The 21,563-nt window shown below is 38.8% G+C and overlaps 1 protein-coding gene across 2 annotated transcripts in view; it reads left to right on the top strand.

Annotated features, from left to right (window-relative positions):
• The window catches only part of MAP4K3 (mitogen-activated protein kinase kinase kinase kinase 3), a 206,656-nt gene that overhangs the window by 168,469 nt on the left and 16,624 nt on the right, over positions 1-21,563 (top strand). For both annotated transcript variants that reach the window (XM_062209309.1, XM_062209310.1), the window contains 6 exons: positions 1,417-1,501; positions 3,352-3,431; positions 7,538-7,598; positions 7,683-7,800; positions 12,949-13,007; positions 15,446-15,549. In XM_062209309.1, coding sequence (XP_062065293.1) covers positions 1,417-1,501; positions 3,352-3,431; positions 7,538-7,598; positions 7,683-7,800; positions 12,949-13,007; positions 15,446-15,549 — 507 coding nt within the window. The remainder of the gene's footprint in view (positions 1-1,416; positions 1,502-3,351; positions 3,432-7,537; positions 7,599-7,682; positions 7,801-12,948; positions 13,008-15,445; positions 15,550-21,563) is intronic.

Here is a 21,563-nt window from a genome sequence, read left to right as displayed (position 1 = left end):
AGAGCTTGTACCCTACTCATAAAAACATTTTTTCTTGTTCTACCACCTGATGGTAATGCCATATTGTTCTTTTTTTGTACTAAGAGATATTGGTTAGCAGGTGTCTGTCATTACAAAGCAAATTTTAAAGTTCTTGTTTAGATTATTTTCTGTTAATTTTCTACCCGTTATAGTCAAATAGTTATATGTTCTCTCAACGTGTTGTATCCGTGTTTTCAAGAAAAACATTCCTGCTGTAAAATAATACACAGTGCTCTATCTGAAATTTCCTCTAACCAGATATTTTTGTACTGTTTTTTCCCTCAAGTTGTTACTAGTAAATGTAATTAAATGAGTGAACTTTTCTTAGGCCGGCGCTGTGGCTTAACAGGCTAATCCTCCGCCTTGCGGCACCGGCACACTGGGTACTAGTCCCGGTTGGGGTGCCGGATTCTATCCCGGTTGCCCCTCTTCCAGGCCAGCTCTCTGCTATGGCCCGGGAAGGCAGTGGAGGATGGCCCAAGTCCTTGGGCCCTGCACCCGCATGGGAGACCAGGAGAAGCACCTGGCTCCTGGCTTCGGATCAGCACGATGCGCTGGCCGCAGCGGCCATTGGAGGGTGAACCAACGGCAAAAAGGAAGACGTTTCTCTCTGTCTCTCTCTCTCTCACTAGCCACTCTGCCTGTCAAAAAAAAAAAAAAAGCTTTTCTTATACCTTCATATTTAACCAGAATGATAATTACAAAATTAACATTTTGTGCTCTGAAGATATAATGCAAAGTTCAAATGAGAGATAATGTTTTTATAAAATATTTATTATCTGATAAACTTTTAAATGAGTTTGATAAATTAGCATTGACATCAAAGAAGAGAGCTTTGAAATGAATTTTTTAGGGAAAATAATCAGATTACTGTGTATATTTGTATGTTTGTGTTTGAAACATATATGTGTGTTTCAAATCAGCCATATGTCTTTCACTTTATAATATAATGCAATTTTTATAAATTGTAATTTATACAAGTATTTCAAATAGGAAAAATCTCTACCTTCTCAGAGATTATGGTTTCTTGCTTACCAGAGAATATTGTATTGCTCTAGATATAAGACATTTGTTGTTCTTATAAGCAAATTATTTTTCAGACCTGAGTGCTGTTATTGTCTTTATTTAGTTGGAAAGACAGAAAAAAATTAAAGGTGACTGGATTATGATTGTCTTTCTTTCAAGTAAAATCATTTGTAGTACCAGGAGCCATTTTGCTGCCACTGTTAGGCAAATGACTATGATTTGATACATTCATTTCTGTAAATTTGATAATGATCATAATCTCAGTGTGCCTTCAATAGTCTGTAACATGAAAATAGCAAATCATTGCATTTTTATATTATATTAAAGATGTTGTCTCTGTTTCATATTGGTTATTCTTTGTCTTTCCAGATGGGTGCATGTTTTTCAAAGGTTTTTAATGGTTGTCCCTTGAAAATTCACTGTGCAACATCATGGATAAACCCAGATACAAGAGGTAGTGCCATACATTTTTGTCTGTTATCTAGTTTTTGTTTTGTTTTGTTTTTTGTCAACTGACACCATGAAAACATTTAATTTTACTCATTTTCTAAGCAGCTTTCTGAGGAAAGAGTTTCATTAAAACTTTTAGAGATTTTTTTTAAAGTAAATGTTCCTTTGGTATTAGCAATGTTTAGAGCAACACATGACATTAAAATTTCACTATGTCAACAGAGTGAAGCCACATACTGTGTGGCACCCTGATTTCCTCCAGAAATGTTTGTCGTGCTCCTGCACAGCATCAGTTCAGTGTCTGTATTTTAGACTAGCCATTCATTACCAAAGGAATTTACCTACTGAGGATCCATGCTCTCTTCACCCTTTAAAGGGAGCCTAATTACAATAGTTGTCATTAGGCTCTGAGTCAGGTCTGTGTCCTCTGGCTATAAATCTGAATCAACATTTGTCAATCTAAGATATGTATAGAGGCATATGTGGACATTTTTATGCATGTTTTCAAAACTAAACATTTGTGTTATTATTAAATCTTCTAAAAATCCAAGGTAGATAATTTTATTTGCAAGTTACAGAAACTAATAATCAGAAAGGTTCATTGTTTCACAGCCAGATGATGGTAGAGATCTTCAGTTTAAATCCAGTTTTCTCCAACCATAAATTCCATGCTGTTAATCCACCAGTACTAATCGTATTATCAGGCAGTTTAGGAATGTTCTTGGCATTCTAAGTTGTTCCCAACCTACTTTAGTTTACTCTGAAGAAGTTCTTGACCTGTTCTTTTATAATATCCTAAAAACAGATCAGAAAGGACCATGCCAGGCTCCTAGTATCTTCTGGAAAATACTGAGTACTCTAACAGGTATCCAAGTATCTGTTAACTTTTTAATAGGCAGTGGGCAGATCCTTGGTTTTTTAATATTAGTGCTTATAGTAGTCCTGATAAAGTAATCCTCTGTGAACATATTTTGAATCTGCATTAGCTGTTCTTTATTTGCGTTCTGTATGTAAATTATACAAGATCCTCTTTTAAAGAGATTTAAAAAAAAAAAAAAAAAAAAAAAAAACAGCTGATTCCCTGCCAGCCCTTAGCACCTTCTGTTGGGAGAAGATTTTGCTTCTATAAGTTTTCTTCACTTCTTTGTGACCAATAGTTACCTGTAACTCAATTCATCACTCTGGGGGGTGGGGAACATCCAGCCCATGAACCATATAAGGTCCACAAAATCATTAGTTCTGGACCTGCCAAAACAACTACAGGTGGTGCTTAAAATTTAATAAGCCTTTAGAAGGCTAATTTTTAAGTTGATAATTCTGTATGCCCTGAGAATGATGTTATAAATATCTAAATGGCCTCTGGCAGAAAAAAGGTTTCCCACCCCTACTCTAAAGTATCTAATCATTTCTTTGCACTAAAATTAAAAGTAAATACTGCCTGTAAATTACAGTAATTCTGCTTTTCATATATTAACACATTTTTTCTGAATTTGAGATTATGTAAGGAAGCAAGAATTTAACCTGGTGGTGATGATGCCCGTGTCCTGCATCAGAGTACCTGGGTTCAAGTCAGGCTCTGACTCCTGACTCCAGCTTCCTGCTAGTATAGACCCTAGGAGGCAACAGTGATGGCTCATGTAATCAGGCTTTTGTCAACCACTTAGGAGAACTGGACCTACTTCCTGGCTCTTGACTTTGGCTCCAATCCATTCCTGATCTTTTGCAGGCATTTGGGGAGTAAAACAGCAGATGGGAACTGTCTGTCTGTCTCTCTTTGCCTCTAGACTTTATAAATCCTATTTTAAAGTATCTTATTTATCAAAGTCAGTTAGTGAATTACTTTTATTATTTCAGATCAGTACTTGATATTTGGTGCTGAAGAAGGAATTTATACTCTGAATCTTAATGAACTTCATGAAACATCAATGGAACAGGTATGTTATTTCTTGTGTTCTTTAAGTTATTTTAAGTAGACACTAGATCAGAAATAAATTTGCTTTATTATTTCCTGCCTGTTTTTCATAAAACCTTCAATGAAGCATGTTCTGTTTACCAGATGCTGATGACAGATTCACAGAACTAGTCCTTCCCTTTCTGAAACTGGTGCTCAAATAGGGAAGACTGACATAAACCAGTAACTGCCTCACTCAAGGCTGGATGTCACACCAGGAATGAGAGCAAGTTGTAGGCTACAGAGAGGGATGTCACCAGTCCCTTCTGTGGGGGATGAGAAAGAGTGTGTTTGGGGTGGACCTTAAATGACCGTGAGGGGTTTTCCAGACAGAAAGAGGATAAAAATGAGATAAAAAAAATTGTGAAATAGAATGGCAAGTATGGGAGAACAATGACTAGACGATTTGTTACAGTAGGTGGAGCTGGGTAGGTAGGCAGATGCCAAACCCTGGAACTGTATACTGTGCTGATGATCAGTTGTATGTTTTGGAAATATCTGTGTGGAGGTATTGGGAGATGAAACTGGAAACTACAGTCAAAGAGGTAAAGAACTATTTAGTCACGGCAGAGGTAAAAGAGAGGAAAAGGTGAGATTTGAGATTGTATAAGGACATTTTTGATTGTCACGATGACTGGGAGAAGCTTTTGGCATTAAGCATCCAGGAGCCAAGAACACTGTACCTACAAAAGTGATAATGACGATATTAATAACTAATACCTATAAGAAATGTACTCTCTGCCTGGCACTGTTTTTATATGCTTGAAACATATGGTTTAATACTACTATTAATATTGTCATTGCACAAATGAGGAAACTAAGGCACAAAAGGATGAGTACCTTGCCAAAGATACCACAATTATTACGTAGCTGAACTGGATATGTACCCAGCAACCTGGTTTCTGAGTCATGCCCTTCACTGTTTCACCATACTGCCTCTCCCAAATGTATTTTTCCTATAAGAAATACTGGAAAGATTACATGAGGGAAAAATGGAAGAGCTAAAATTAGCCAAATTGAATGGCTAATTCAGTTCAACATGGAGGTTTAGGAGAGGTCTAGATTAATTTCAGGTTTTCAACTTGAGCAACTAGATGCATGACAGTAGCACTCAACAGAGTGTAGTACACAGACAAGAAGTTGGTTGAAAAGGAGTGATGATGCGATAAATCTGGACACATGGAGTTTTGAGTGACTGTGGGATTTTACCTAGTTGTCCTTTATCAGTATGAACTGAATACAAATAAAATAGAAAAAATCTGTAAGTAATGATAATTTGCTCATAATCAAAAATTTCCATCTTTTCTCAGCTTTCTTAAAATTATATTTTCTAGCTAGATCCTCAGCTGTATATCTGTACATCTTTTATTTTAAAGTGGTATACAGTGAAATGTCTGAAAAGAACCTAAGAATAGGGAAAGATAAGAAGAGTATCTTGTTATTTACAATAATTAATAAATAAGTAATTCAAGAATGGTGATTTTTTTTCTGGATATAATGAGATACTTAAAAATAATAAACAGCAATTACAAGGAATGCAGTCAGTGTTATGTGCTTGGTAGAGTTAGCATTTTTCAACCTAGTTTAAGGGACTCACAGGTAAAGGCACCTGTCAACCCCATCCAGCCCCAGTTTGCAGTATCTTCCCTTTTTAGTTGCTTGAGCATTTGAAATTACACCATTAGATTTATATTTTCTGAGTAAACATTGCCCTTCAAAATGAAACAATTTTTTCCTCCCAGAAGAAGCCAGTAAGGGTAGAGAATGAGTGTATATGAAATCCTGATTTTTTTTTTTCATCGTACTGTGAAACTGATTATTAGGTTGATTTTTCTCTATGCTCTAGGGGAAAGAAATCTGGGTGGCATGAGTCTACTAGATAGGGGAAGATGCTGAAAGGTGAGAAAATGACACAAAACAGGATGCTGGTTTTAAGTTTTTGTCTTTGTTTATTATTATAACTAACATTTAGTGAGTACTCAGTAAACACCACTCTTCTGAATGCTTTAATTACTACACAGGTCTTTGAGGTGTAGGTGTTCCTTTATACAGATGAGAACACTGAGATCCAACAATTAAATAAATTACCCAGAATCACACAGACTCCTTGAGAAAGAAGACATGAATCTAGGCAAACTCTAGAACCTAGCCATATAAGCTCTTGCTGTCTTCTTTTCTTAAATGGATTGTTTCACTTACAGCCTAACTTGCCAAAGTGGGCATTCAAAATCCAGAAAGGCTTGAGATTTTTTTAAATATGGTTAAAAATGAAAATCCAAAATGAAATATGACACTTTAATAATGCTGTGCATACATCCCATTGTCCCTGTGTTAATAATCTGAAAGAAACTTGTGTCTTGTCATAATAGTTTGTATATGCTTTATATGTGCTTTAAATAAGCAAATCTACTTACCTTTACAAATACACAAGGATACTTCAAACAGTTCATGGAAAAACAGAATTAAAAGATAAGTTTATTTAGGTACAAAAAGTTTTTGAAATCCATGCAGGTTTTTCATAATACACATTTTCCATGAACTTTCTGAAGACCTCCCCATGGAACCTTTTAATAAACTATAGATTTGGTACTAGAGAAATACTTTTTAAGTATTTATGTGTATGAAAATAAGTCCAGCTCAACATTGAATTAAATGAAAGTTAGTTTCTTGCTATTTAGGAAGCATGTGCTGCTATGTGGCATAGAATAAATCCAATGCCCTTTTCTCTACCTGTTTTCCCCAGTATGGGCAGTGAATTCCCAATTCTGTTGTGAATTTTTTTATGAAAAGCGTAAAGAAGGGAATGTGTGTTGATATATTCTCAGTCTGAGACACAGTCATAGGCACATAGCACAAAGTGAAACACCATATAGCAGTGCTATATTTTACTTATCTAGAGAAATGTGATATGTTATATGAGCATATTTTCCAAATAAATGAAGATCATATTTAATATAAATTCTAGTTTAAATTATATAAAAATAGATTTTATACTCCCTTATATTACCTTATTTCTTGTAGTTACTCAGTGCCATCATTAGGATTTTGTGTTCTAAACAGTGATGTCCTTAGAGGCCTTGGTATGTTTCATCATTTATCTCTTCATTGTCTGTTCCCTGCTCTCATCCCAATCCATTTGCAGTATCCCAGTAGAAATTGCCAGAGCAAAGCCAGCTACTAAGTTTGTTGAGTCAGAATGCTGTTGCTTTAGTATGCATCAGAGTCACATTGGGGGCTGAGTGTTGAGGCCACTTTCATAACTTCTAGCTCAGTAGGTCAGGGGTGAGATCTAAAAAATGCATTTCTGACCTGTGCCCAGGTTACACTGATGCTGCTTATCCAAGAACCAAAACTATTGATATTCATAGTGAAATGTCTTAATGGATGTTTTCTTTCTTCAAGGTATATGAGTTCCTTTTTTTTCCCCCTAAATACTGCGTACGTTCAAGCTGTAAGAGGTGCCTTTTAGTTCTTAGGTGCATTCACTAATGAACCTTATATAGACAAGAGAATATACTCTCTCTCCCTCTCTCTCTCTCTCTCACACACACACATATATGTGTGTGTGTATATATATATATATATATATGATTTGTGAAATAACATATTCCCTCTCAGCCTTTTTTCCCTCCAAACAAGTGTTTCCATAGTGTATGTTGCACTACAAAATAATCCTTTATTTCTGTATTCTACACTCTAGAAGCCTAGTGTGTGAGTATACCTAAATACATATAATTGGGAGGCATGATACAGGAGAGTCTTAATTATTCAATCCCAGATCCAATGTAGGCATAGACATTGTTTGAAATGTTCTCATTCGCTGCCTTGTTTGGAGTTACATGTGTTCATCATAAAGGAGAATGCAGCTAATCATATCATGATTAGACTGAAATTTCATTAGTTATTTAATTTTTTTCTCCCATATAAATGTATATATTTGTGTATCATTTTGCTTTAAATGCTTTATAAATGAATTTCTAATAAAAATAAATTATGTTTTAAAGAATTGTCCTATTGGTCTGACAGCTTACGTGGCTAATGCTGTTATACATTATCATCTGTAAACTGTGCTGTTTTTTTCCCCATCAGCTATTCCCACGAAGGTGTACATGGTTGTATGTAATGAACAATTGCTTGCTATCAATATCTGGTGAGTCTTCTAGTTTTTAAATACTTTACAGTTATGACTACTTATTATTGGCTTTTTTGGTCATATTTTTGTTTTTTTCTACAGGTAAAGCTTCTCAACTTTATTCCCATAATTTACCAGGGCTTTTTGATTATGCAAGACAAATGCAAAAGTTACCTGTTGCTATTCCGGCACACAAACTCCCTGACAGAATATTGCCAAGGTAACTGTACATTTGATTCGGCTTTCACTCTGAGAGATCAGATGTTAATAATTCATTCTAATAAATGCGTATGCCGTAGAAAGTGAAAAAGCATTCAGTTGGAATTAATAGAAATCAGGTTTAATGAAAAACTCCTAAGTAAAACGTTTTAATAGGAGCTTATTTATCATCATCCTGTTGTTTTAAAATTGTTCTACTTTGTACTTTCCAATTACACCAAACATTTTCTCTCTGAATTTTAAATTCTGTTTATCTATAAAGTTAAGATTAATTTTTCTGCATTTTTCAGTAGGTTTACATCACATATACTGCCTTCGCTTTTGACATTTTTGTGTTAATTTAAACAAAATGGATTTTTCCTACAGTTTCTAAATGTTTTTGCATTAAGATATAATTATCTTTTTTTTTTTTTTTTTCTAGAAATTGCTGTGTTTTGCTTTTCTACTTTCAGGAGTTAATTATACTGTGCTCTTCCTTTTGTTTATTATAAGACCTCATAATGTTGCCATTATTTTATAAGATTAATTGTGAAGCAAATAATGTAAAACCTCAGCTTTCAAGTACTTCATAATCTGTTCTCCATTTACAATATAGCTAAGATTTGCCCCTCTTTAAAATTTAACCTTGAAGTCTCTTGAAAATTAACCTTCTAGATCAAAATCATTTAAAAATATACTAGACGTGTTTATCTTCTTAAATAAGATTATATTGAATTTAATTTGATCTTTTTTGATTACTGAGAGTTATAACCATGAACAAGATTGTATTTGCACTCCAATACTTGTAGTTGGAGTTAAGGGTGTTTCCCCTATAACTAGCCCTGGAACTAGAGCTTGGGAAGTTTTTGTTTCTTCCCATAGGATTTATCTCCCCTTTTTCCCCACAGCTGCCTCTTTGTGCTGCTGTTTGTCTGCCTACATACAGCACCCTCCTCCATCCAACTTTCCAACCTATAGACCTGGAAACTGACCACCAAGTTTTCAAGTGTATAGAAGATATACAAAGAGTATCCTCAAGGAATATAAGGCACTGGATTTCAGTACATTCACTTTTTTCTATCTTTTTGTCAAAATAGATACTTTTAATATTTGTAGCTGTGTTAGTTCTTCAGATGTTACTAAATATATGAGATATGCACAAAGCATCACCAAATATAGATGGAACAAAATGGACTATGATTTTGCCTCTTCTTTTGAAGGAGCTTCCATATACTAAGATTTTTGCCTCTAAAGCTGTTTCACCTTGAGTTATTATTCATGGAACATATTAAATTCAATCTTAGTTTTGAATACCCACAAATATGTTCTTCCCACTTTCTTCAGTTTCATTACCTGTAAAATATACTCTTAATTCCCTAATGTAATGGCAGGAAACCTGGAAACCCTTTTAGCATGATAATATTTTACAGATGTATCAATCCTTTTTCTTTCTTTTTTATTTATTTGAAAGAGTTACAGAGAGAGGTAGAGACAGAGAGAGAGGTCTTCCATCCGCTGGTTCACTCCCTAGATGGCCGCAACGGCTGGAGCTAGCTGATCTGAAGCCAGGAGCCAGGAGTTTCCTCTGGGTCTCCCATATGGGTGCAGGATCCCAAGGACTTGGGCCATCTTCCACCTCTTTCCCAGGCCATAGCAGAGAGCTGGATTGGAAGAGGAGCAGCCAGCACTAGAACCGGTGCCCATAGTAGATGTCAGTGCTTCAGGCCAGGGCATTAACCCGCTGTGCCACAGCACCAGCCCCAGTCCTTTTTCTTTTACCCTACAGTAAACACAGCTTAAACTTCCTTTGACTGGACACCTTATTCTCAGGTAGCAGAATGATACTCATTAAATGAGTTCTTTAGCACAGCAACAGCTTTAGCATCCAGATAGACTTGAATTAAAACTCAATGTTTCACTTAACTAGGTATGGGACCTTGGATAAATTACACAATCTGTCCTAGTATATTCTTCCATAATAGGACTGATCTGTCCTAGTATATTCTTCCATAATAGGACTGATATACTCTTCCTGCAGAGTTGTTTTTGAAAATGATAAATGTTGGGGCCACGTTGTGGAGCAGTGGGTTGGGCCTGTACCTGCAGCACTGGCAATCCATATGAACACTGGTTCAAGTCCTGACTGCTCCACATCCAATTTAGCTCACACTAATGCACCTGGGAAGGCAGGAAAAGATGACCCAAGTGCTTAGCCCCTGCCACCCACGTGGGAGACCTCGATAGAGTTCCAGGCTCCTGGCTTTAGCCTGGCCCAGCCCCAGCCATTGCAGCCATTTGGAAAAAAAACAGCAGATGAAATATCTTCATATCTCTCCTCAACCCCTTTCCCACCTCCCCCAGACCCATAACTCTGCTTTTCAAATAAGCAAAATAATAAGTTTTATACATAAAGTACCTACAATGGGTTCTGGCACCTTCTAGGCTCTCAAAAGATGTATTGTCATCATTATTAGGTAAATCAAACTGTAGCATACCCTAAAATACCCCTATTGGATATGTTAAGAATGTTGATTGGTTAACTTAGGATTCCAGTTGACTGAGTGCTAATAAATTGTATTTCCTTTCTGAAAATCATGAGTAAAACTAAGACAAGTCTGTAGTTTACTTTAAAACACTAATTAAGTTATTATTAACATTTCATTGTACTGCCTACAGCTCTATTTTGAATATTTTTATTATTGTTAATTCTAAGCCACCCTTGATTTTGATTTTTCTTGTCATGTAGTATTTTCTTGTTAGAAGCTAGCCATCAGTCAATCCTGATTTTGACCTTTCCAGTAATTTAACCCCTGGCATAGTTTTGGGAGCCAGGGGACACAATTGTGGATCAGGAGTATTAAACTTGTTGCCAATGGAAATCTATCAGGATTTTGGCTCAGATTTTTTTTTAAACTAAAAGCCAGTTTAGTTTAAAGCAGTTTGATTATGGTTGTGGGAAATATTCGTTTTGTTTTAAGCTGTGTGAAACCTCCAGTGTTTATGAACAGGTTTTTTAAAGTTAGTCAAGGGGACCAAAATGAAACATTTTGACTAGAAATTTGAAATCTGTGTATTCTAGATTGCCGTTGTAGTCATGTGGTTCCTTGGCATCTGGATAATTTCTATATCATTGTTTAGGTACAATAATGTAGGATCAGGAAACTTAATTCCCACAAATAAGTACAAATGGTAACAGTTTTTAACAGCTTAACTTGCAAACTCAGAATACACTTCATTTAAATTGACCCAGACACATAAATGAAAAAGATTTTTTTAAGTTGAGTCACTATGAACATTGGAGTCAGAGGGTTGACACTAGGATAGTTTTTCCTTCCTAAATTGCTAATTATAGCACCTCGAGAAAAAATCTCAGCCTCCAAACGTCACAGAACATATAATGGGCATGGCACAGGTAAATTCAGTAAATGTTAACTATAATTATTTAGGTACTGGTAGTGGGCATTGTGGTACAGTGGGTTAGACTGCCACTGAAAATACCCACAACCCATTTCCAAGTGCTGTTTTTTTTCCTGGGTCTGCTTCTGATCCAGCATCCCATTAATGTATCCAGGGAGGCAGCAGATGGTGAATCAAAGGATTGGGCCACTGCCACTCACATAGGAGACTCAGATGGAGTTCAGGCTCCTGACTTTAGCATTGCCCAACCTGACTGTTAGGGGCATTCAGAGTGTAAATCAACCCATGGAAGATCGATCTCTTCCCTCTTCTCTCTCGCTCTCTCTCTGTCACTCTGCCTTTCAAGTAGATGAACATAAACAATTTTAAAAGTGCACAGAAAAAAAATTTTCAATATTACAGATTTTCATAAATATAAAATGAATAGTTAATAATTAAATTTGGTGATTCCACAATATTGTTCGTTGGTTGTTCGTTGCCAATTGTACATTTACAGGAAACACCTGTTGAGAAGATTCTTATGAGTCTGTTTGGAATTCTGTTGAATGTCACAAATGTACAATTACAGTGCTTTTTTTTTTTTTTTTAAAGACCATTGTAGAGCACTGACATCTAATCTTTGGCACATTTAAAAGAAGCTTAAATTTATTTGTACAGAAATGAAGCTGTTTTAAGGTCCTACAACTTGGAGCAACAGCAGTCTCCATTATATTAACTTTAATTATTTTAAAAAACTGGTTGGTTGGCCAGTGCCATGGCTCAATAGGCTAATCCTCCGCCTTGCGGTGCCGGCACACCGGGTTCTAGTCCCAGTCGGGGCACCGGATTCTGTCCCAGTTGCCCCTCTTCCAGGCCAGCTCTCTGCTGTGGCCCGGGAGTGCAGTGGAGGATGGCCCAAGTTCTTGGGCCCTGCACCCGCAAGGGAGACGAGGAGAAGCACCTGGCTCCTGCCATTGGATCAGTGCGGTGCGCCGGCCACAGCACGCCGGCCACGCCGGCCATTGGAGGGTGAACCAACGGCAAAGGAAGACCTTTCTCTCTGTCTCTGTCTGTCTCTCTCACTGTCCACTCTGCCTTTCAAAAAAAAAAAAAAAAACTGGTTGGTTGTATATTTTTTATTGTAGTTTCAGAAAATAAATAAAAATTATTTTGTGAAAATTGTCATCATGGTGTTTTACCTATTATATTTGAATCATGCTTGTGGAACACCTAAAGTACATTTGCTGTGTCCTACTTTCCCTGAGTAAAAAGAAGTTCTTAACAAATTGTAATAGTAGGAAGAACTTTGATATAGCTTAAATGTATTATATATGCTAAAAATATCTTTCCCCAGTTTTTGGCTTCTCTTTTCATGTTCTCAGTAGAATCTCTCAGTAAGCCAGAGTTACTGATTCAACAAACTGAATGCCATGTGTAGTTGGAGGTACTGGGGGTGAATCGCAAAGTGCATTAAAGTGTCAAAGTTTATCAATATTTTCCTGCCTGACTTGTTCTTACTTTTTTAATTCCCAAGATCGTATTCTCCTAGATCCCAAAAATTTTATAAGAGTTTGGTTATTTTTTTTCATATTTAAACCCTTAATCCATTTGGAATTGATGGGAGAATGAGGTCTAATTTATTCTTATTTTTCAGAGATGACCAGTGGTCAGCACCAATTTTTGAATTCATCCTTTCCCTACTGCCCTGTAGCAGCACCTTTATCTTATGCTGTTTGCCAACATATATTTTACACTCATTTTCATTGACTTTCAGGAAATTTGCTGTATCAGCAAAAATCCCTGAAACCAAGTGGTGTCAGAAGTGCTGTGTTGGTAAGTGAAGTGTCAGTCACAGGTGGCTCTCCTGTGTTGCAGAGTGGTCAAGGCTCATTTGAAATGTGGTATAGAACAGCACTACCCAGGGCATCCTGCCATCACTGTTCACGCTTCTCCCTTAAGTAAAACAAGCTTGCTGACCATTCCACCTCAGTGTAGGCTAAGCTTGATATGGCACCTTGCATATTGCAGGTGTTCGGCAGATAATTTATTGATTGGCTACATGGAGACTGGGTCAATGACTCTTTTTTATCAGAAGGCTTTTGCCACCCCGTGTCCCGATGGGTTCCTCTGCTGACCATCCTTCACCACTCTGCTTGGTGGGACTGCGTGCATTCTTTCCGCTGGATTTCTGTGCCTCTGATAGGTGCCATCTTGTGCTCGTCATGTGGGTTATGGTCTCCCTGCTCACATTCCCCCAGCCTAAGTTCCTCCCCTACTCACATATCAAGTAGCTATTCTGTTTGTGTACAGCAGAAACAGTGTTTTTGCTTCTCTTAAACTACCAGTTCATAAAAAGGGAAGATAAGCAGACCCAAATCACTGCAGCACAAGGCATAATGCAGAAAAACTACACACATGAGCTTACTGAAGAAGATAGCATTTGGGCTTGACCTCAAAAGAAGATATATTTTTAAATATGAATAGTTGGAGAGATTATTTCAAAGACAGGAAATGACAGAATAAACATTTGAATCCAAAAAAATCATTAAGCTTTCATAGTAAATGCTGAATATTCCAATTTAGCTGGATACAGGTTGTAAAGAATGGTAGATTAGATTGAAGAATGAGAGGCCTCATGTGAGCCTGAATTATTCACTGTACAGTAAGGAGAAGGTCCTGACCTAAAGTAGGAGCCATGAAAATAGAAAGGAAGAGAAAAATCTCAGAGATGACTGAGGTCTCGCACTCAGAAGACTGACAGAATGCCAGTGCTATTTATTATAGGAAGCAAGAAGAGCAGCTGAGTTAGACATAGTGGTTTGAGTCACTACAGGAATATCCAGCAGACTGGCACGCTCTGCTGGGGGAGAAAAACAGCCCAGATTTACTTGTAACTTAATTTCCTGTGGACATTTCTGTTTGCCTTGGCTAGGTGATGTTGCTGTTGACTTCCTCTTTGCTGTTTAAATATTTCAAATGTATGTGAAGTTCATAGATTTTAAGGCTAATAACTTCTACAGTTTAATTTTTTAACATTTATTTATTTATTTGAAAGAGTTAGAGAGAGAGACAGAGAGAGAGAGAGGGAGAGACAGAGATCCTCCATCTGCTGGTTCACTCCCCAAATGGCCACAACAGCCGGAGCTGGGTCAGTCCGGAGCCAGGAGCTTCATCCACGTGGGTGCCAAGGCCCAAACACTTGGGCCATTCTCTGCTGCTTTCCCAGGAACATTATCAGGGTGCTGGATCACAAGTGGAACAGCCAGGACTTGTACCAGCACCATTAGAAACGCCAGCATCACAGGCGGCAGCTTTACCTACTTTGCCACAACACAAGCCCCTATGATTTAATTTTTTTCTTTGTTTTGAATATGTTACTTTATATCTTAACCAGAAGAAAAATCAAAAATCTGAGGAAATTTAGTTTCATGATATATGCTTCATTATATGTAAAATACATCTGTATTTTAAGATTTGATTTATGCCTATAATGTTTTCTGGTAATCATACAAGTTTAATAAAAAGAGATGAAATGGGACCAGTGTTATGGCACAGTAGGTTAAGCCACCTGCAACACCAGCATCCTATATCTGACTGCTGATTCGAGTCCCAGCTGCTCCACTTCCTATCTGGCTCCCTGCTAATGTGCCTGGGAAGGCAGCAGAAAATGACCCAAGTGCTTGAGTCCCTGCCACCCATGTGGGACACCTGGATGGAATTCCAGACTCCCAACTTCAATCTGGGCCCAGACCTGGCTGTTGCAGCTATTTGGAGTATGAACCAGCAGGTGAAAGATCTCTCTCTGTGTCTCTCCCTCTCTCTCTCTCTCTCTCTCTCTCACTCTGCCTTTCAAATAGATACATCTTTTTAAAAAGAGAAGAGATGGACCCGTGTTATATTTTTAGTAGAACCAAAGCATTGTTGACTCTGACCTTTACTAACCGAAAGCACCCTGTGAACCACCTGAATGTCTAGTATGCTATCAACTTAAGAGCTTCTCCCAGGTTTACTTGACCTGTTCTACAGGATGTCCTTGCCTCAGCTAATTTCACTGCTAAAGTAAGACTCAGAGACCTTCCTGTCCTCCAACTCTTTAACCGCTGTTTAATTCAGCTTGGTAACAAAATCCTCCAAGTGCTGAGGGCATTTCCTGCTGTTACCTGAAATTAAACTGACAGCCAGCTTTTGATTTTTTATTTTGAGCATGCAACTATTAATGTAAAGACTGTTTTATAGGAGAACTCATGTTTACTTTTTTTTTGCCTTGACAGTGAGAAACCCTTACACAGGTCATAAATATCTATGTGGGGCACTCCAAACTAGCATTGTTCTATTAGAATGGGTTGAACCAATGCAGAAGTTTATGTTAATTAAGGTAAGCATGAAAGTCAATCTATGACATTCCAAATGTGAAAGCTTAATTGCCAACTTTTGGTTCTTTATAAAAACACTTTTTTCAGTTAATCCTTAATTTAATGGTTTTGAGTGTTATGGGAAGATGGTAACAGCCTGACCAATTGTAAGGAACTTAACTGACCTGATAAAAGCTTTGAAAGAGACTAGAGAAACAGTTCAAAGGCGTGGGAGCTGAAAATAGAGTGTCTCACTTATGTAGCCTGATGTCAAAGACAGGGTGCTAAAAGATGATTGAGGTGTTGTTTTGAATGTATTCTCTGGTTGACTTAACTCCCTTTCTGCAGAGAAACAACCTATAGGTTGGTGTCTAGCCCAAGAGTACAACCATCTGGATAATCATTATAGTAAGGGGGAAATTATTTGAGTTATTTAAATTTCTTTAGAATATTTAATTAATATGCTTTACAATATTTAATATTACTCAGCCATAACTTAAAAAGCTAGCTTTTAAAATGCATAAAATGCAGACTCAGTTATATCAAGGAAATCCCAAATGAATTTTTGAAAGTTTTTTTTTCTTTGCTATTGTGTATGGATTAAGTAACCTTATTTTGTACATTTGATCTCTCAGTAGAAATTAAAGTCAGACCCTAACTGGAGTAGGAGTCTTCATATATTTTATAATATTGAATTAGAATATAATTTAAATATTGAATTTAAAGTACTGACTTCCTATTACTTAAAAATCTTAAAAGCAATTAAGAAACATATATTTTTTCCATGATTCAAGAATTTGAAACTCTATGAGATAGTAGTTGTCAGATAAATCCACTGAAACAAAAATTCTTTAAACTGAAAACTGAGGGAAGAATAACCTCACAAACTTTCTAAAGCCAGAATTTCTGAATACAGCCCATTCGTGACAACAGTTATTTTGTTCTCAGCTTCTCTTTGTTCTTACTTATTTAACAGAGGATATTTTATCCTAGGTAGAGTGGCAAAGTCTACAGTTTGGGGTTTCTGTAGCCCTGTCTTTTCCTATCTTCTTCCTTTTTTCTTACTCTGTGTTGGATATGATCTTCCTATCATTCCTGACTCTATAAAATGAAAAAGTTTCATCAGATCTGTTAATCATGTATATCATATATACTGAAAGACTGATGTAGTCTTAATATGAATGAATTTTATGTGTTATCTGTAATGTTAAATTTATGCTAAAATATGATGAAAAACTTTTTTCCAAATTTGAAGAATTTTAGGTAATCATGTAGAAGGGAATATATACTTTCAAGAGATGGGACACTTAAAGACTACCCATGCACAGGGCTTCAGCTTCTTCTCCAGGCCTATCAGCATTCTGGTTGTAGGCGGAATAATGTAGCATGCCTGAAACTAGTGAGACGCATTACCAGCCTTCTGGGTAGTGGACTTCCTGTACGGTTCTATTTGCAGGGCTTTTTCAAGACTTTCCACTCTTCCTTCTTTCCTTAAACCATGAGCTATGAGGCCTTACTTACCTTTACCTCCCTTAATTCTAACACAGCTTTCCTTTCTGTGTCTGTTGGCTCAGAGATTTCCAGATGTGTATTTTGTTTCTGTATTGGACATTATTTCAATAGGCGTCTGTGCTGTTTCTCTATATAACACTATCAGATGTATTCTAAGGCATTCTTATGCTTTCTGTATTCTTCCATTCTCTTAATAACATTTTGGACAGTTTTTGCTTCATTGGAGACTACATTTTCATCATAAATAAGAATTAAAGGCTGGCGCCTTGGCTCACTAGGCTAATCCTCCGCCTGCGGTGCCGGCACACAGGGTTCTAGTCCCAGTCGGGTGCTGGATTCTGTCCCGGTTGCCCCTATTCCAGGCCAGCTCTCTGTTATGGCCCGGGAGTGCAGTGGAGGATGGCCCAAGTGCTTGGGCCCTGCACCCGTGTGGGAGACCAGGAGGAAGCACCTGGCTCCTGGCTTCAGATCAGCGCGGTGCGCCAGCTGCAGCAGCCATTGGAGTGTGACCCAACGGCAAAGGAAGACCTTTCTCTCTTTCTCTCTCACTGTCCACTCTGCCTGTCCAAAAAAAAAAAAAGAATTAAAGATGAAAGCTCTTCCCAGCCAACATTGTATATTTGTATATTTGTGACAGGGAAGCATAGAGCTGTATACTAGAGACAACCATGAATATAGTGTGGTCCCTACCCTACCCTCAAGGACCAATACCATTAAATGGACTTAAAACTATTAGATGGGAATCTTCCGTTAGTGTCTTAGACATATGGCTTAGTTATTACTGGAAACTAAATAATAGAGGTAGTAAAAAAATTATATACTGACAAAAAAAATTCAAGAAATAAATGCATTGTTTTCTTTCTGTTGAATGATCCTTACCACATTTCTTTCTTTTCTTTTTTTTTTCTTTTTTTTTTTTTTTTTTTTTTTTGACAGGCAGAGTGGATAGTGAGAGAGAGAGAGAAAGGTCTTCCTTTTTTGCCGTTGGTTTACCCTCCAATGGCCGCTGTGGCCGGCGCATTGCGCTGGTCCGAAGCCAGGAGCCAGGTGCTTCTCCTGGTCTCCCATGCGGGTGCAGGGCCCAAGCACTTGGGCCATCCTCCACTGCCTTCCCGGGCCATAGCAGAGAGCTGGCCTGGAAGGGGGGCAACCGGGATAGAATCCGGCGCCCCAACCGGGACTAGAACCCAGTGTGCCGGTGCTACAAGGCAGAGGATTAGCCTGTTAAGCCACAGAGCAGGCCTGATCCTTACCACATTTCAAACACTTTGTGTCTCTGTGTGGGTGCAAACTGATGAAATCTTTACTTGGTATATACTGAATCGATCTTCTGTATGTAAAGATAATTGGAAATGAAAAAAAAAAGAAACCTGGTGTTAAATTGGAAATTGCATAGAAAATTAATTAATTTTTAAAAAAATATCATGTAGGATCTCTGTCTTTAATGTGCTGTACACTGTTATTTATGCTATAACTAGTACTCCAACAGTATTTTTTCACTTTGTGTTGCTATGTGGGGGCAAACTGTTGAAACCTTTACTTAATATATACTAAACTGATCTTCTGTATATAAAGAGAATTGAAAATGAATCTTGATGTGAATGGAAGGGGAGAGGGAGCAGGAAAGGTCATTAAATGAAAGTTAAAAAAAAAGTAGGATAAATTTTTAAAAAAGATGTGTGCAGGCCAGCGCCGTGGCTCAACAGGCTAATCCTCCGCCTTGCAGCACCGGCACACCGGGTTCTAGTCCCGGTTGGGGCGCCGGAGTCTATCCCGGTTGCCCCCCTTCCAGGCCAGCTCTCTGCTATGGCCCGGGAAGGCAGTGGAGGATGGCCCAAGTGCTTGGGCCCTGCACCCGCATGGGAGACCAGGAGAAGCACCTGGCTCCTGGCTTCGGATCAGCGCGATGTGCTGGCCACAGCGGCCATTGGAGGGTGAACCAACGGCAAAAAAGGAAGACGTTTCTCTCTGTCTCTCTCACTATCCACTCTGCCTGTCAAAAAAAAAAAAAAAAAAAAAGATGTGTGCAGTCACAGTTGGACTAGGATTATTAGTCAAAATAAACCTCTTTTCTTTATTTAAAAAAAAATTTTTTTTAATTATTGCCTTATATGACCACATTGGATCTTCCAGCGATTTCAAACTACTTGTTATGATTATCCCTGTTTCACCTTTTGACCTTCTTTATAATTTACAAGTTGCCAGATTAAAAATAAAATCTAGGCAGACATTGTAGCACAGCAGGCTAAGCTACCACTTGAGATTCCCACATCCCATATCAGAGTTCTTAGTTCAAGTCCTGCTACTCTACTTCTGATCCAGCTTCTTGCTAATGCACCTGGGAGGAAGCAGATGATGGTTCAAATACTTGAGTGTTTGCCACCCACGCAGTAATTCTGGATAGAGTTCCTGGCTCCTGGCTTCACCCTGGTCCAGAACTAGCTGTTTTGGGCATTTGGGAAATGAACCAGCAGATGGAAGATCTTTCTCTTCTCCGTCTCATTCTTGTCTTCCCCTTTCTCCCCTTCTCCCACCCTCGCTCTGTCACTCTGCCTTTCAAATAAATAAATAAATAAATAAATCTTTTTAAAAAATTCTTGGGGAGCCGGCACCGCGGCTCAGTAGGCTAATCCTCCGCCTTGCGGCGCCGGCACACCAGGTTCTAGTCCTGGTCGGGGTGCCGGATTCTGTCCCAGTTGCCCCTCTTCCAGGCCAGCTCTCTGCTATGGCCAGGGAGTACAGTGGAGGATGGCCCAAGTCCTTGGGCCCTGCACCCGCATAGGAGACCGGGAGAAGCACCTGGCTCCTGGCTTTGGATCAGCACAGATGCGCCGGCCGCAGCGGCCATTGGAGGGTGAACCAAAGGCAAAGGAAGACCTTTCTCTCTGTCTCTCTCTCACTGTCCACTCTGCCTGTAAAAAAAAAAAAAAAAAAAAAAATTCTTGGGGCCAGCGCTGTGGCGGAGCAGGTTAAACCTGCCACCTGCAGTGCCTGCATCCCATATGAGCACTGGTTTAAGACCCGACTGCTCCACTTCCGATCCAGCTCTCTGCTGTGGCCTGGGAAAGCAGTGGAGGATGGCCCAAGTCCTTGGGCCCCTGTGCCCACATGGGAGACCCAAGGGAAGCTCCTGGCTCCTGGCTTCAGATTGCCGCAGCTCCAGCTGTTGATGCCATTTGGGGAATGAGCCAGCAGATAGAAGACTTCTCTTTCTGCCTCTCCTTCTTTCTCTGTGTAACTCTGACTTTCAAATAAATAAATAAATCTTTTTAAAAAATTTCTTTGAAGAAAAAAATCAGTTTTATTAAATACTACCAATGGGGCAGGCATTGTTGCAACAGTTAAGATGCCACTTGGGACAGCTGTATCCCATAACAGAGTATCTGGTATGAGTCCCAGCACTGCTTCTGATCCAGCTTCCTGCTGATGTGCACCCTGCAAAGCAGCAGGTAATAGCTCAAGTGCTTTGGTCCCTTGCACCCACATAGGAGACCTAGGTTGAGGTACAGGCTCCTGGCTCAGTCTGGCCTAGTCCTAGCTGTTGTTGCAGGCAAATGAGGAGTGACCTAGTGAATGGAATATAGCTATGTCACTGCCTTTCAGACAAAGTGAAAATAAATACTAGCATAACCATTTGAAAATATAGTGCAAAAGCTCATTTATAAGCATGACAAAAATATATAAGAATGAACTTTATAAAATATATTTGACTGATTTTTTTAAAAAATACTTATTTATTTGAAAGGCAGAATGCCAAAGAGAGCTCTTCCATGGCTGGTTCACTCCCCAGATGACTGCAACAGCTGGAGCTGGTCCAGGCCGAAACTTGGAGCCAGTAACTCCATCCTGGTCTCTCACAAGGGTGTTTGGGGCCAGCACTTGGGCCAGCCTACACTGCTTTCCCAGGTACTTTAACAGGAACGTGGATTGAAATTGGAACAGCTAGGACTCAAACCAGCACTCCGCTATGGGATGCTGCCAAGTGGTGACTTAACCTGCTACACCACAACAGTGGCCCTGGTAATGTTTTTTTTTTGTTTGTTTTTTGTTTTGTTTTGTTTTGTTTTTGACAGGTAGAGTTATAGACAGTGAGAGAGACAGAGAGAAAGGTCCTCCTTCCGTTGGTTCACTCCCCAAATGGCTGCTACAGCCGGCACTGCACTGATCCAAAGCCAGGAACCAGGTGCTTCCTCCTGGTCTCCCATGTGGGTGCAGGGGCCCAAGCACTTGGGCCATCCTCCACTGCCCTCCCGGGCCACAGCAGAGAGCTGGACTGAAAGGAGCAACCGGGACTAGAACCCAGCGCCCATATGGGATGCCGGCGCCACAGGCAGAGGATTAACCAAGTGAGCCATGGCGCTGCCCCCCCCCCCCCCCCGCCCAATAACATTTTTTTAAAACAACATTTTTTGTGAAGAAGAACTTGGGAATCCCTCATACATCTCTTTCTAGTCAGACCTGCCCTCTTACAAAGAAAAACACGGAAAGTCTCTGCTTTTGTTTCTCTTTCTACTATATAGCATGT

The sequence above is a fragment of the Lepus europaeus genome, chromosome 13 (assembly GCF_033115175.1).
Source record: "Lepus europaeus isolate LE1 chromosome 13, mLepTim1.pri, whole genome shotgun sequence".
Lineage (NCBI taxonomy): Eukaryota > Metazoa > Chordata > Mammalia > Lagomorpha > Leporidae > Lepus > Lepus europaeus.
Note: the sequence above shows the minus strand (reverse complement) of the source record. Positions and strands in the feature narration are given on the sequence as shown.